Raw genomic sequence first — 16,184 nt, 5'->3', positions numbered from 1 at the left:
ATCAATATTCCATCTACTATTAAACACAAACTAGAATCAGAAAAGCTCTTGACTCCCAGAAGGAAATTTAACTGAAGCCCCATCTCAGCATTTGAGATCCGAAATTGCCAGTTTACCCCAGATGATTCTCATCTATTGCCACTCTCAATAGAGTTTTATCTCCCTGGAAACCTTTCCTAATGAAGTTTATTTTATCTACTGTAATTATAAGGAGCCCTGGTGCTGCAATGGTTAAGCACTCTACTGTTTGGCAGTTTGAACCTACCAGTGGCTCTATGGGAGATTAGATATGGCAATCTGTTCCCATGAAGTTCAAGCTTAGGAAACCTCATGGGGTAGTTCAAGTCTGTCACATGGGATTACTGTGAGTTGAAATTGATTTAAAGACACCAAACAATCACAATCCAGTTATTGAGAAAGGAGTGTTTGGTAGATTATGCACTTGACTATGAAGTCAAACTTTCCCTTTAATGGCTAGCTCTGGCATGAATTTAAGGATAGATTTTTTATTTATATGGACTATGAAACTGATAGGGCACCTGGCATGCATCTTGAATTCTTGCATCACATTTAGTTCTTTTGGAATACTGACTGAGCTATATGGCAAATCAAAGCAGAGCAAGAAATCTGCCAATTGCAATCTTAAGGCTGGTGTTTGTTTATGATAGTGTTTTATTTATTCTGCATGCTGGAGGTACACTACAGGCCACACAAGACCTTATAGGAACATAGGCACAAAGAAGATCCTGCCTCAAATTTTAGTTCATGCTCATTTCTTTACTATTAATAAGAAAAAAAGTTTACAAATGCTAAGGAGACCTCGCCTCCAGCAGTTTTTCCATTTATTTTTCTCAGTCTGCTTTCTTGCCTTGCTGCACAATTGTTTTAGAACCTGTTTGTTGTGCATCATAAATAACATTGTTTGCTTTGTGTATGGTAGGAATTGAATCCAAACCATAGTAACTGAAAAACTGTGCTGGGGTCCTGGCTACTTGGTATATTGTACTGTGCTGTACTTTGTGATCTTGCTTCTAGCTGTACTAGGGGAGGCAGACCCTAGGGTCTGGGTAAAGTGATGGTCAGAGGAGCCCCGCATGTGGCTAATAGTGGCTGACCCCCCCATGCTGCTACTCAGGCCTCCACCTCCACCCAGGCTGCTTAGACCGATGTTACCACCACTCAGGCCCCCACCGCCACTACTGCCTCCACTAATCCCAGCTATGCCAGCACCAGAAACAACCCTCTCTGTCACAAGCACATTGTGGGCACTGGATAACTCAGGGTGCATCCCCAGAGTGCCCATCATGCCAGAAGTTGGTCTGATTACTCTTTCAGTAACTACCATATTTGAAGACTCTCTAGGATCAGTGATGGTCAAGGAAGTGGGCAGACTTGAACCTGGTGCTATTACCCTTTCTGTCACAATAACATTTGATCCATCTCTCAGGTCAGGCATATCTAACATGCCATGGAAATCAGCCCCAGAGATTGGTCCAACCACCCTCTCTGTCACCAACACATTTGATGCATGTCGATTATCATGAATGTGGACAGAGGGCTTCAGAGTACCAGAGGTGGTGTACGACTCCGTCACAGTGACATTACCATAGCCCAGAGGGTCAGGAATAGGCATAGGATGCTGTACCCCAGGTCCCGAGGGATAGGTGCTCTCAGAAATCACTGTGGTAGTGCCAAAATGTGGTGGGTGTCCAATGGGTTCTAATCCCTGCTGAGGGCAAACTGGTTCTGTACTCTCAGGTGGCCATGAGGGATCAAAGTCTGGATAGGATTCAACTTCTTTGCCCAGACTGATATCTGCCAACCTCTTGAATTTAGGCCCCAGTGTATCCAAGAAACTGTCATCCAGGTCTTCTCCAATGAAGCTACAACAACCCACAGAGCCAGCAGGGGAACCTATACCTTCAATATCATATATGAGCAAACAGTCATTGGATGGGCGGCCTTCCTCTTCATCTGCATAAGCATATGCTTTCTAAATTTGTAGAGAAGAGAGAAAATAAATTATAAACATACATTTAGCAATAATAGAACAGTCTTCACCATTCATTTTCTTCCAGAGAATTACCAACAAATAATATTTGAAACCAAATTCTATGACCTACTTGTTGTTGTTGTTGTTAAGTGCCGTCGAGTCGGGTCCGACCCATAGCGACCCTGTACAGGGTTTCCGAGGGTGTAAATCTTTACGGGAGTAGAAAGCCTCATCTTTCTCCCGCAGAGCGGCTGGTAGTTTCGAACCGCTGACCTTAAGGTTCGCAGCCCGATTCGTAACCGCTACGCTACTAGACATTATTAAAATGATCTATTGTTGTTGTTGTTGTGATGTGCCGTGGAGTTGGTTCTGACTCATAGTGACCCTGTACAGGGTTTCTGAGGCTGTAAATTTTTACGGGAGCAGAAAGCCTCATCTTTCTCCCACAAAACAGCTGGTAGTTTGGAACAGAAATGATCTATTAGACATTATTACAACTTTTAATCTAATTACTAGTAAGAATTTGTTGGAAATGATTTCAACTATAATTCTGATAATAAATTTGATTTTCTCAAAGTTATTTGGATGTTACACTTTGTATACCAAGGGTTTAAAGGAATCAGTTTTGGGTCCAATTATACAACGTGTGTTTTTTCCTTGTATCTGAGGTGTTTCACAGTGGATTTGAGATCATTCAGAGTTGTGGTTTCTTTCCTTTATTGGAATAAATAGAATAGTTCTATGCAGACTCATTTCAATATTACTCTTTCAGCAAAGCAGCAAGAAAACTTGACTCTGGGTCTATGTCTTTTGGATTCAAAAGCAGAGCTGATCAAAGGCAATTTCTGAAAGTAGAATCTCCTTCAACTTAAAATGGAAAGCCACATACTTGAACTTCTATTTAATCTTTCTTGTTAAAAATATTGGATTACAGATTTTCAGGTAAGGGATCAGAAATTGTTTTATATCAAAGTAATTCGTTGTGTCTTTGCCTTAGAAAAGGATTTATTGAGTCCTTATTGTTTGCCAGGCACTTTGCTAGGAACTTGGCTAGGCAGTAATGAACAAATGAAATAAAATCCCTCTCTCATAGGCCTTACATGTTAGTTAGATGAGATAGACAATATATAAGCAAATACAGTTGATTATTATTATTTACAGTAGTTATGTTCTATAATTTTTCCATGAACGCTGAATCAGCCAATACCGAACCATACTCTTAGAGAGAAAATATAGGGTGAGGTTCCTGTGAGCCACACAAAGTACCCTACTTTACTATCAGATAATTGAAATATGAACACAGAACATTGCCTTGTTTGACCTCAGCTGCATTTGTATCATATTGAGTGACTTAAATTTTTTGCCACTCTAAAGATGTTTGTGAATGACCATGAGGGAGCTGTGAGTATTGATTTTAAGCTTACAAATATATTCTAGTGAGTAGGCAAATTTGCAAATACAAAATGAGGACTGATTATGTCAGGAGGTGATAAGTGTGGGGTAAAGGAGACAGAATGAAGAGATGGCCATTTTGGATAGGGTGATTGTACTAGGCTGAATGATGGCCACTCAAAAATATCAGCTTCAAATCTGTAAGACATTTAATGTCACCTTGTAATAAAAGAGGATTTTATAGATTTGATTAAATTAAGAATCTTGAAATGGGACTATTTAAATTATCCAGGAAGGATCTAAATATAATCACAACTGTTCTTATGAGAGAGAGAAAGGAGATTTGATACAGAAAAAAGAGGAGAATCCAAAAGATAGTGATGTGAATGAGACAAAGTTTGGGGTGATGCAGCCACAAGCCAAGGAATGCCAGCAGCCACCGGAAACTGGAAAAGGCAAATAATGAACTCTCCCCTTGATACTGTAGAAGAAGGTAAATGTGATTTTGTTTATAGTTTGATTGCAGTTCAGTGATAATAATTCTGAAATTCTAGCCTCCAGAACTCTCAGAAAAGAAATTGCTAGTTATTTTTAGCCACCCACTTTGTGGTATTTTATCACAGTAGCCACAGGAAACTGATAAGGTGGCTAAGGAAAGATCTTTGCTGAGTAGTAATATTTCATCAGAATGGGAATGAAGTGACAGACTGGAAAGTGAATAAATGTTCCAGGAAGAGAGAACTGCCCAATATAAGACTTTGGAGGCAGAACTGTACTTGTCATGATAATAACATTTAAGAACAGAGGCATGGATAGAAAATATTCTTCAGACTTTCAGCAATAAGTATCTTATTATTTATCTGTGGCTATTTGGCAGGATTTAACTAATATTTATTTTTTCAAAATATCAGCTACCCTTTAAATCATTAGGGGAATAAATGAAGATACTTTAAGTCAGACTATAGATGCTCAGAAATGCATGTCCAGTTGGCATTAGAGACAGGAGGCTCTATTAGACTTTAATGGCACATGTTGAGTAACCACAGACCATTGTATCCAGTTAATTCATCTACTGCTGCTTCTCTAGACTTCATACTTTTCCCATCACCTGTAGCTGGTTTCTAGAACGTTCTGGCAGTTTATGTACTTTGACTACTGAACCTGCTCTTATTTACTGTTTAGTATGTGCTTTGAGTCCTGGTTTGGCGCTGTAGGATAAGACTGGACTGGTAACCAAAAAGGTTGGTAGTTCAAACCAACCTGCTGCTCTGGAAAACCTATGAGTCAGAACCGACTTGACGGCACACAACAACAAACAACAACACATGCCTTGAAAGAAGTTTTAGTGATACTGTGGGTTAGACATTTGACTGCTATCCAAAAAGGTCAGCAGTTCAAACCCTTTAGCTGCTCTGCAGGAGAAAGATGAGACTGTCTGTGCCCATAAAGATGTACAGCCTTGGACGCTTTATATAGGCGCGTTATGAATTAGGATAAACTCAATGGTAGTGGATTTGGTTTAGTTTAGAAATACAATGATTAAGCATTTTACTGCTAACTGGAAGGATGAGTGTTCAAAGCCAGCAGCAGTTCTGTGGGAGATAGGGCATTCTGCTTCTGTAAAGATTTACAGCCTTGGAAACCCTATGGGGCAGGCCATTCTCCTCTGCTCTACAGGGTCGCTATAAGTTGGAATTTGACTTGGGTTTGGTTCAATGTGCCTGGAACTTAGCTTGACAACAGAAACACAGATGATATAGGAATGAGACACTCTTAGTGATATAAACAAGCAGATTTCAGCACTGTGATGTATTCTATATAATGTTTGAGCAAAGAGCTAGAGAAATACAAAGAAAGAAAGAAATGAATCCTCTTTTAGGTGAGAGTTAACAGTAAACACTTCAGGGCTAATGATTTTGAAGTTGGTCTTGAAAGATGAGCAGGAATGGTAAGAGTTATAGAGGAACAAAAGCATTCCAGGAAGGACACCACATAAGCTATAAGGACAGGCCATTAATAGACAGCATTAATAAGGTGAAGATGCTTGGCAAAGGGAGTTTGTAGTGGGGAATAGTTGGAGATGTGGAGGAAAGAGGTAAATTTGGGGATAAATTTAATTGCTGTGTTAAGGAATTTGGATTTATGCTAAGAACTTATTTCCACAGACAGAGTTGAGCTGAGAGCCACTGGCAATTTTTAAGAAAAGGGGTAGTAAAGTTGCTCAGGTTAGAAATATTACTCAACAAGAATACGGATTGTCAAGGGTGAAGACAAGAGCCTGGCACCTAGGCTTGCAGAAAGTCTCATGGAGAAATAGTGGAAACAGCAAGTGGGCATGAGGACAGAGAGGAAGGGATGTGATTAGAGGCCTTACCTGACAGAAGTAACTCTCCATGAAGTTCATATTCAGACCTCCTTCTCTACATTCCCTCATAGAATTTCTTCTTAATGTTCCAGAATATTCTTGGCAGATCTCAGGCATTCCAGATGTTTTAACTCCATTTGCTACTTCAAATCCTGATGCTCTTTCTCCTCCTCCCAGATCTTGCATTTCTCTGCCACAATACTCATTTGTATAAACTCCTAAAAGTGTTGATCAAATTAAATTTAATTTTTCTGGTATATTGTAAGCAACATAAAGTCGTGACTAATTTTAATGTAGTTTCTTGTGACTAAAAATAAAATGAAACGAAGAAGATACAAATATGATATTGCATCCAAAATGCTATTAATCTGTTTATTAATCTGGTAAAGATTTACTGAGAGGCTCCTTTGTACTGTTGAGGGAATGGGAAATTGGAAAAAAAGTCATAAAAACCTATTCGTTAGAGAGTTTGATTTCAAACAGATGGAAATTGGAAGGAAATACTCAAATTCTATGGAGTCCTGATGCAGTGCTATGGGATAAGCATCTGATTGCTAACAAACAGTAAGGTTAGTGATTCAAACCCACCACTTGCTCCTCATAAACCCTATGCAGGGTCGCTATTAGTTGGAACTGATTTGACATCACTTAACAACAACAAAAACGAAAATTCTAAATGTCTCAGAAAAACCAAAAACTTATCAGAATATCTCAGTGCATTGTTAGAAGGACTGGGCTGCTGGAAGAGGGAAGCACTGGTATTTGGGGAAGACTCCATGATTGAAGTAAGAGTGGGTTTGAATTATTAAATGAAATGAAGAACACATTGAAACCTCAGTAAGTAAGCACAGTTCTATTTTCATTGGGGCATTTTACAATTCCAGTAAAAGAGCCCTAATGATGCAGTGGGATAAGCATCGGGCTACTATCCACAAGGTTGGCAATTCAAACCCATCAGCTGCCATACAGGAGAAAGATGGGTCAATCTGCTCTCATAAAGATTTTCAGTCCTGGAAACACTAAGAAGCAGTTGTTTTCTGTCCCATAAATTTGCTATGTGTCACAATCAATTCAATGGCAGCGGGTTAGTTTTAGTTGACTTTAAAAAAAAATAAAAATTATAAATGATGTTTGCTCTATTAGACATGAAGCATTGACCACAATTGACTTATACTTCACAAATTCTCTCCTATTTATAGAGGTCCCAATCATGTCATAAAAGAATAATATTGATGGTATGTATTATTCCTTATCATTTAATTTGGTTATTAGTTATTTTAAAAAGTAATGACAATAAAAAGTGAAAGAGTAAGCTATGTAAAGAAAGAAAATAGGGGCTCTTGTTGGTCATTTGAGCTGTTAAAATGAAAAAAAAAAAAAAATTCTTACCTGTATTGTCAATGCATTCAATTAAGTTTGCATTATCAGGTAATACCTGAGGCACACAGATGGTGGTCAAGTCCTAAAAGAGAAGAAAAAATCCCCATTTATAATAACGCTTTCCTTTCTATAGTCATGCATTTGGTTTATTCTCAAATGACCACAAGTTTCCTACAAGAACACTATTTTAAAAACATTTGAAATCTATTGAAAATCGGAACCCCTTCATTTTCCCCATCATCTACTCCAAAGCAAAGAACAGCATAGATGGAGAACTGATAGCCAACAGCTTGGTTCATGTGTGTAAAACTGAGTTTAGGTCACTACCAAAGGACATATCTTCTGTATCAGCACTTACTCTGAGTTCGGGCTGTGGTCCTTCTACTGCCCATGTGTGAATCGCTCCATCTGAACATTCTGGAACCGGTTCAAAACCAGCTCCAACACCAGGGGCACCTCCACAATCACAACACATCAGCAAAAATGGAACCACTGAAGGTGGAAGGATTGGAATAGCAAAGTTAGCAGTAGGCCCATATTGACACAGTAACCTAATTTTTTTTTTTTTTTTAATTTTGGTGAAATTTGAATTCCTAATATAACTCCATTTGATTCTAAAATTATGAAAGTTTTAGGAAGCAAACTTAACAATAGCCAGACACTAAGATAAATGTGAGCTTCAGTATACTAATCTGTAATCAATTTTAGTTTGATATATTCTGAGTCCTGGCATTGTAGGATAAGCACTGGACTGATAACTGCAAGGTTGAAAACCCTATATGTGTCGCTATGAGTTAGAACCCACTTGAAGGCACAGAACACCACCACATTAAGATGGAAGCCATTGTGGCACCGTAGTTAAACTCTCAACTACTAAGCCAAAGGTTACTGATTAGAATCACAGGAGGAAGCCCAGACTGACAATCTACTCTCAGAGAGATTGCAACCAAGAAGACCCTCTGATGCAGTTCTACTCTGTCTATGAGTGAAAAAAATCTCTCTATAGCACAGTGTTCAAATTGCAAATAGTATCATACTATTTAAACAGGTAAGTCTTTTCTCCTGGCATTCACCTAGGAATTATTAAAGGAGAGAAGAAGAAAGCTGGAGAGGCAAGCAATTAATTTGATTCTCTGTGTTTCTACCTCCTTGCTTTATTTATGTTTCTCCTTTTCATACTGTGTAACTGAGTTCTTTATTATTTGGTATAAATTTCTGGCTCTTTTTAGTTTCTTCCCTTTCTATGTACACAAATATATTCATGTTTGTTTGTTTGTTTTAAGAGACGAAAACATCTTTGGCCTAACCTCTGCTTAAAATTTCCTGTTTCATATGTTGGATATTTGCTCTATAAAACTCTTCAGTTAGTCTTGTTTCTTATTTTAATAAGCCCTAAGACAAGGTGGAGTTCTGGTGTGGCACTGTGGGTTAAAGTGCCAGACTGCAAAGCCTTTTGAACTGCAAGGTTGGTGGTTCAAGCTTACCAGCTGCTCCTCAGAAATCCTACACAGGATCACTATAGGTCAGAATTGACTCAATGACACTTAACAACAAGACAAGGTGGAGTCCTGGTGGAACACTGCAGGATAATGCACTGGACTGCAAGGTTAGTTTGAATCTCAAAGTCAGTGGCTCAAACCCACCAGCCTCACCTCAGAAACCCTAAACAGGGCCTTAATGAGTTAGAACTGACTTGACAGCACTTAACAACAACAAGACAAGGTAAACTATCTCTTCAACAATGTCATTTGCTGTCAGTTGAAAAAAATTTTTCAAGTTTATATAAGGGAACTTCAAAAGGTTCACGGGTAAATATATTTAGTCTTTTATTAACACAGGACTGTGAACCATAAAGTCAGTTGTTCAAGCCTACTAGCTGCTCCTTGGAAACCCATACGGATTTTCTATGAGTCGGAACTGACTCTAAGGCTCTTAAAGACATACAAGAGTAGTCAGTCATCAACATAAAAAACCAATAGTGCAATTTTTATATTATTTACTATAGAGATAGTCAGCACTTGAGTAATTAAGAAATAATTTTTTTCAGCCTTGTTTCCTCTGTCATACATCTTTTGTAGTTCATTATTGCAATTTATTATGAGTCAGTAAGGATGAATTTGTATTACTTGATCTAAACATTTTTTGTTTCTTGATAAATTCTAAAATAAGGAAAAAGAGCCTCAACTTTAAGCTACATTATCCACATGTCCAAACTTCTAGTGGTTTTCATCAAAATACAAAAAGGGTGAAAACGTTATTTAAAATCATAGAAACCCAGTTTACTAATTTAGTGAAACATGTAAATTTCATGGCTGTTCATGTATGTGTTCCCTTTCTTTTGTCTATCAAGCTAAACTCATACTCATCACACAGCATTTGATTTCTCTACATAGCCTTTTCTGACTGTTTTGTGTGATTGTCCATATCCCTCAAATAGCAAATTAAATTAAGTTTCATTTTTAGCACTTTTTCATTCCACTGAGATAGACTGCAAACAGGTGTGTTCCTCCACTGGACTATCAGGGGCCAAGATGTTTTACTTTTTTCATAAATCCTGTGCCAAGCACAAAAATTTGTTGATTATAGCATGAAAGAAGAATTTGGAAAATACATTTTTATCAAAGGATTTGAAAACTTACTTCCTCCCACACAATTTATATATATGTTGTTAAGTGCCACTGAATCGGTTTCAACTCATAGCAACCATGTAAAGGGCTTCCAAGAAGTCACTGGTGAGTTTGAGTTGCCAACCTTAAAGTCAAGTGCTTACTGCAAGGTGCCACACCATATATATATATATATGAATGTTAAAGTACTTACATCCTAAGACCAAGAATCCCATGATGAGTAGTCCAATACCAGCAGGACCAAAATGTACATTATCTGAAGGATTTCGTCCTGCTGGGTTTTCGTCTATGATATGGGGTTCATATGTGTTGGTAGAGTCCGTGGAAGTATAGTCTTCATCTGTGATTGTACTGGTACCTGTTCCAGAATCAGTACCAGTTCCTGTACTTGTACTGGTGCCATCACCTGCTTTATCTCCATCTCCACCAATAGTAGAATCATCAAATTCAATAACAACTGTACCAGTACAAGTTCTTTGAGAAGCATCTGTAATAAGGTTCAAAATGGTAGAAATATTTTATACATTGAATTTGTCAACACAGTTGATCAATACTCATTTCAACATGTCTGTTCCCATCAATTCAGTAACTTCCCAAATTGTCCCCTGCTTATAATCCAGTTTTATAAATCAAACTATTATGAATATTGTTGTTAAGTGCCATCGAGTTGATTCTGATCTATGACGACCCTGCATAAGGTTCCCCAAGAGCTTGAACTGCTAACCTTGCAGTTCAAATGATTTTGCAGTCCAGTGCGTTAGCCCACGGTGCCACACCAGGACTCCACTTGCAGCTCCTGAAAAACTGTCTCATGTGTTGAGGGGCACCACAGTGAATGTCACAGTCTGCATTGGCTAGCTGTGTTACTAGATTCTGTGGAGTCATTTTCAGACATTAAGTAACATGCTCACTTCTCTGTATACTGAAGCTAGATGGTGTTTGGTGTTTGAATTCTTTCATTTTTGATTGCTGTTTTACTCTCTTCCATTTTCAGTTCTTGTTGATCTTTTTCTTTTCATGGAGCTAACTAAAATAACAGATTTTTAGCAGGATGGCTGGTAATTTCTATTCAAATAAAACAGCATAGCCTCAAACTCAAAAATCAACAGTTTAAGTAACTTAAAGAGAGGGAATTGTCTTTGGTTTTAGTAAGGAAAAATAAATTCTTATTGCAATAAGAAAATGAAGCACTTTTGTTTTACAAGCAGATATTCCAAACTTGCTTTCTACCTTATCATTCAAACTTCCAAAACATTAATGTTTTGTTGACTAAACACAGAGGGAGATACATTTGGAATATTTTACAACCTAATTGCCTCACATATTCTGCTTAGTTAAGCAACCAATATTTTAAAAAGAGGCTGACTGTGACTTCATTCTTTATAAAAGGTAGCACATCAAAATATACCTAAATTTATGTGTATTAGTGGTGGGATGTATATATACATATATAAGTACATACATATATATATGTATATATATATATGTAAGTATACTATATATATGGAGACCTTGTGGGGTACTGTAGGACAAATGCTGGACCACAAGGTCAGTTTGAACCTCAAGGTCCATGGTTCAAATTACCAGCTGCTCCTAGTAAACCCTATACAGGCCCCCCCAACCCCCTGAGTTAGAATTAACTCGATGGTGCTTAACAACAGAAACATAGAACAAATTAAATATATATACATATATAAGGTTTCTGAAGAGTGGCTGGTGAGATTGAACCTCGAACCTTGTTGTTCAAACTGACCTTGCAGTCTAATGCTTCTCCTACAGTCAGTAGCACCCTTACGCACAACAGAACAAAACACTGATGGATCCTGCGCCGTCTCACAATAATTACTAAGCTTGAGGCCATTGATGCTGCCACTGTTCCAATGCTTAGTTGGAGATTGTCCTCTTTTGCAATGACCCTCCAATTTACCAAGCATGATGTCCTACTCATGGCCTGGTCCCTCCTGATAATAATGTTCAAAGTATGAGAGGTGAATTCTGGTAAATTCTGGCTTCCAAGGAACATTCTGGCTGTTTCTTCCAACACAGATTTGTTGGTTCTGTCAGTCTATGGTACTTTTAATATTCTCCTTCAACACCATAACTGAAATGTATAAATTCCTCTATTTTAAGCCATGTAGATTAGAACAAAATTTTAATATTTTAAATACTTAGATCTTTTGATTTTATTATGTAATTATCTATAAAGATGTTTACTGCAAAAATCATCATAGCACTTTTGAAAGGAAATGAGTGATTTTTCTCTTCTCAAAGTATATACACACTCTGCTACAATTGCCTATAAACTCAGGTATGTAAGGCTATATTTTGCCCAACTGGAAGGGAAAAGAATTAACAATATTATGTGTCTACTATAGGTTTGAACTGAAAGGTCAGTGGTTCAAATCCACCAGCCATTCCTCAGAAACCCTATACAGGGTCGCTATGAGTCGGAACAGACTCTACAGCACTTAACAACAATAACATAGCATTTAAAGTGCACATACTTTTCACAAGAACCCTCTTAATTTGTTATTATAAACAACCGTACAACTATTACTAGTAATACAGCTTATAGGATTATTAGTTTTTACAATATAAGTTGTTGTTTCCTGCCATTGAGTTGGTTCCAACACACAGCAACCTTGTATAGGGTTTCCAAGGAATAGCTGGTGGGTTTGAAGTGCCGACCTTGCAGTACAAACAGACCTTGTAGTCCAGTGCATTATCGTATAATGTCACACTAGGATAATATAAGTTAGTAGATATTATATGTAATTTAAAAAGTATAGAATTATAGAAAGAAACAAAACAAAATTTAAAAAGCAAAAAACAAGCTCACAGTAGACCTACTCAAGAATAACCCTATTGATATTTTAAAGAAAAAAATAAAAGCTAAGAGAGGAAATAATGCAGTTATAGAACTTTCAAATTAATAGGAATCAAGTAGATTTCAAATAACAAATTAATAAAATAAGCCTAACAGTAACCCTAAAATCATGCCTTATTCTTAACCTTAGCCCAACTTCTACCTTTAACTGTAACTCTAATTGTAACCCTAACACTAATAAAGTCTTAGGCTTAGCGTAGGCCTAGCCATAGTCTTAACTCTTACTCCTAGCCCACCTCCAAAAAACCCCAACGAAATTGAGTAGGCTCATCTATTCACTAAAGAGGTGTCCTGATGGTGCAGTGGTTAAGCACTCATCTGCTAACAGAAAGGTCTGTGGTTCAAATCGATCGGGATGTCTCAATGAAAACAGACTATTTCAGCTTATATAAAGAAGCAAGACAGGATGCCTCACACCAGTAATCAAAATACAGAGTCAGAATATATAATACCAGAAATGGTACTGAAACTACTTGAATAGGAATTTATAAGACTGAGAGCGTGATTCGGAAACTTGCAGATGAAATCAAGGAAACACTAACAAAACTTTAAAACAATTTAGTAAATAAACTAACAAACTGACAAAATACATGAAAATCTGGAAACCATACAAAAAGAGCAATCCCAGTAATTTGACCTTCCCGTGATTCAGTTTTGCTTCTTTGTCCTTTCAACATATTATTTCTGAAGTCTTAGTATTAGTCTTCAACTCCCTAATTGCTTTTTTTGTATGTCTTGCTTCTTCATATAAGCTGAAATAGTCTGTTTTCACGGAGACAACCTGGTGGTGTATTTACATTCAATTGATGTTTGTACATTAGTGTGTTCTCAGGTACTCACCACCTATTTCCTAGTGGATGTGATAGAGACTGGAGGTCTGAACACAGTTCTCTGTTCACTGTTTATGTAGTTTCACACATCTCCAGAAGTAAGGATGGCATGCCTGGAGCCCACTCTCAGGCAGAGCAGGGTCTGTGCAGGATGCGGTGCCACTGATTGGTGGGTTGGTGAGGGCAGGGACTGGCCATGTCCTCAGTTACCAGGAGTAACAGGAACAAGAGATAGCCTCACCCTCCTTGCCACCAACCTCCAGCAGACTCTTGTGCTTACAGAATGGTGTATCAACAGCCCATTGCAAAAACTCAAGGCTCACCTACAATCTGCTCATCTTTCTTTGCTCTCACTGCTGTTCTTCAAGCTCACACTCAATACACTCTCAGTCCTAGCCTGTGAATCTCAGGGTACTGGAATCACCATCTATCTATATCTGTTTCACTAAGTCACCCATGGCTTTGTTGCAGAGTCTACTCAGTATGTCTGTCTACTCTGTCATCTTGTCGTGGAATCTTCTAATTTTGTTGTTTTTCAAAAGTTATTTAAATATGCTACTTGTAATTTTTTTGCTTAAATGTATACAACAACTTTCTAAAACATTGTGTAAAGGTAAGTTAAATTGATTTCTGATAAAATGATTGTAAAACTTACATTAAATGAATATAATTTACAATATAGTGTAACATTTTCTGTTACTGATGTTAATAAGAGCTAACATTTATTGAACACTAGCACTTCTCTAAGTGTTTTAAAGATTCTAACTCTAATTTTTCTAAATTTGTGCTATTATTATTGTTTCATGCTACAGAAGAGAAGGTTGACACATAGATGTGTTAAATAACTTCTCTGGCATACCTATAGTTAGTAAGTGATGGTTCAAGATACCTGTCCAGTTTTATCCCAGAAGTTTTGATCTTAGCCATTAAATTATATTGACTTTCATAATGCTACAGATCAGATATTATAATGCCCAATATGGCAACATTTTTAAAAAGTACTACTGCAAAATACTAAAAATGATTTAAAATTAGTATCCTAGTCAATATACATCTTTTTCCAAAGGAGAAAAAGTTAAATTGATATCTTACCATCTATAGATAGAATTGTTCCTTGGTATCTTCCCCCAAGCATTTGATATTGTTCCCTGGTAACTTTATTTACCAAAGTAAGTATTCCTGTTCTTGAATCAATAGCTAGCAGGTTACCTGGATTAGTTCCCATTACATATCTGTATTTTAAAGAAAACAATATAAATTCATGTCAGCTACCTAAAAAAAAAATTACACTTGAATTACAAAATGTATTGTTCAGTCCGTATTTGTAGCCCTTGCATATAGTCTTCACTCATTAGAGTCATTTTCCCCACAACCCCCGCCCCCCCTCCCCCAGTGTGGTTACAGCTGTTTGGATTCATTTAATAGTTGACAACAATTTAAATGTAAAAAAGCAGAATTACTGATTGGCCATTTCTAATAAACTGTCTTTTTATGCCCAGTGGATGTCAAGATAATCCACTTAATCTCATTTTCATATGATTTCGGTAGTATCAGAACTACTGGAAGATAGATCCTGGGAGTTCCTAGGCTGCTCCTAATTCTAAACTGCTCTCTTATCAAATAAGTCACATTTTCACCATCTTGATTTTCACCCTCTCTATGTCCACTCCTTCTAGCCACATATACACCAACTTTACAGGACTGCTTTTAAATCCCAAACATTGCTTCTAGTCTCTTTTCTTTCTCTATTCTCTTCCCCTCCTCATCTTTGACGTCATCATTTTCTTTCTCTTTCACGTATGTGTTAAACAAACACTTGTTAGACAACTCTTCAGACTCAGGCATTGTGCTAAGCTCAAGGAATGAAACTTGAAAGAAGAGTGTGGCCCCTGTCCTCAGTGAACTCCCACCTGGGGGTCACATCTATGCTGATGGGTAATGGAGGTACAGTGTGGTAAGAACTATAACGGAAATATTACATGTTATAAGTAGAACACAACATTTAAAACTTTGTTATTCATGATCAAAAGTGCATGTGAAAACACTTATACACATACACATATATTCTTCATGATCAAGTATAAATATTTGTATATATTAAGTTTTAAAACTTACAAAACATAATTTCTTAATATAGCTAATTTTCATACTAAAGCTATTGACCAATATTATGTAGAATTAAAGAATGCAACTGAAATAACTAAATCTTACTGATTTCAAGTTTGGCAAATTTTCAGTGGCAAAATCAATCCCATAAAACATTCCAGAAGGAATAACCGTGCTGTTGTTGTTAAATGCCATTGAGTCAGTTCCAACTCATAATGACCCTGTAGAGGGATTTCAAGGAGCAACTGGTGGGTTTGAAATGCCAACCTTGTGGTTAGCAGTCCAGTGCTTATCCTACAGTGCCATACCAGGAGGGGTAATCAGCTTACTGATAAATACAATGTCAAAAACACAGGAATGTCAAACCCTTTAAGTTATAGGATTTTCATGTTTTACATCTTTACCGTTTTATACTTCTACATTTTACATCTTTACCGTTTTATACTTCTACATTTTATATCTTATATCTTACATACATCTTTATATTTTCTTAGCTTACACACTAAATTAAATAAGAATTCCATAGTTGCTGCTGTTGTTAAGTGCCGTCGAGTGAGTTCCAACTCATCGCGACCCTGTATAGGGTTTCCAAGGAGTGGCTGGT

At 37.2% G+C, this 16,184-nt stretch overlaps 1 protein-coding gene across 1 annotated transcript in view; it reads right to left on the bottom strand.

Moving 5' to 3' along the window:
* Positions 1-988: 988 nt before the first annotated feature.
* Positions 989-16,184, bottom strand: part of DSG1 (desmoglein 1) — a 32,368-nt gene continuing 17,172 nt past the window's right edge. Inside the window, exons 11-16 of the mRNA XM_006835126.1 lie at positions 14,567-14,706; positions 9,951-10,244; positions 7,489-7,622; positions 7,140-7,212; positions 5,760-5,968; positions 989-1,993 (exon numbers count right to left, since the gene is read on the bottom strand). Of these exons, the coding sequence (XP_006835189.1) occupies positions 989-1,993; positions 5,760-5,968; positions 7,140-7,212; positions 7,489-7,622; positions 9,951-10,244; positions 14,567-14,706 (1,855 nt within the window). The remainder of the gene's footprint in view (positions 1,994-5,759; positions 5,969-7,139; positions 7,213-7,488; positions 7,623-9,950; positions 10,245-14,566; positions 14,707-16,184) is intronic.

The sequence above is a fragment of the Chrysochloris asiatica genome, unplaced genomic scaffold (genome assembly GCF_000296735.1).
Source record: "Chrysochloris asiatica unplaced genomic scaffold, ChrAsi1.0 scaffold00015, whole genome shotgun sequence".
Taxonomy (NCBI): domain Eukaryota; kingdom Metazoa; phylum Chordata; class Mammalia; order Afrosoricida; family Chrysochloridae; genus Chrysochloris; species Chrysochloris asiatica.
The sequence above is the reverse complement of the archived record's forward strand: the minus strand, read 5'-3'. Positions and strand labels throughout refer to the sequence as shown.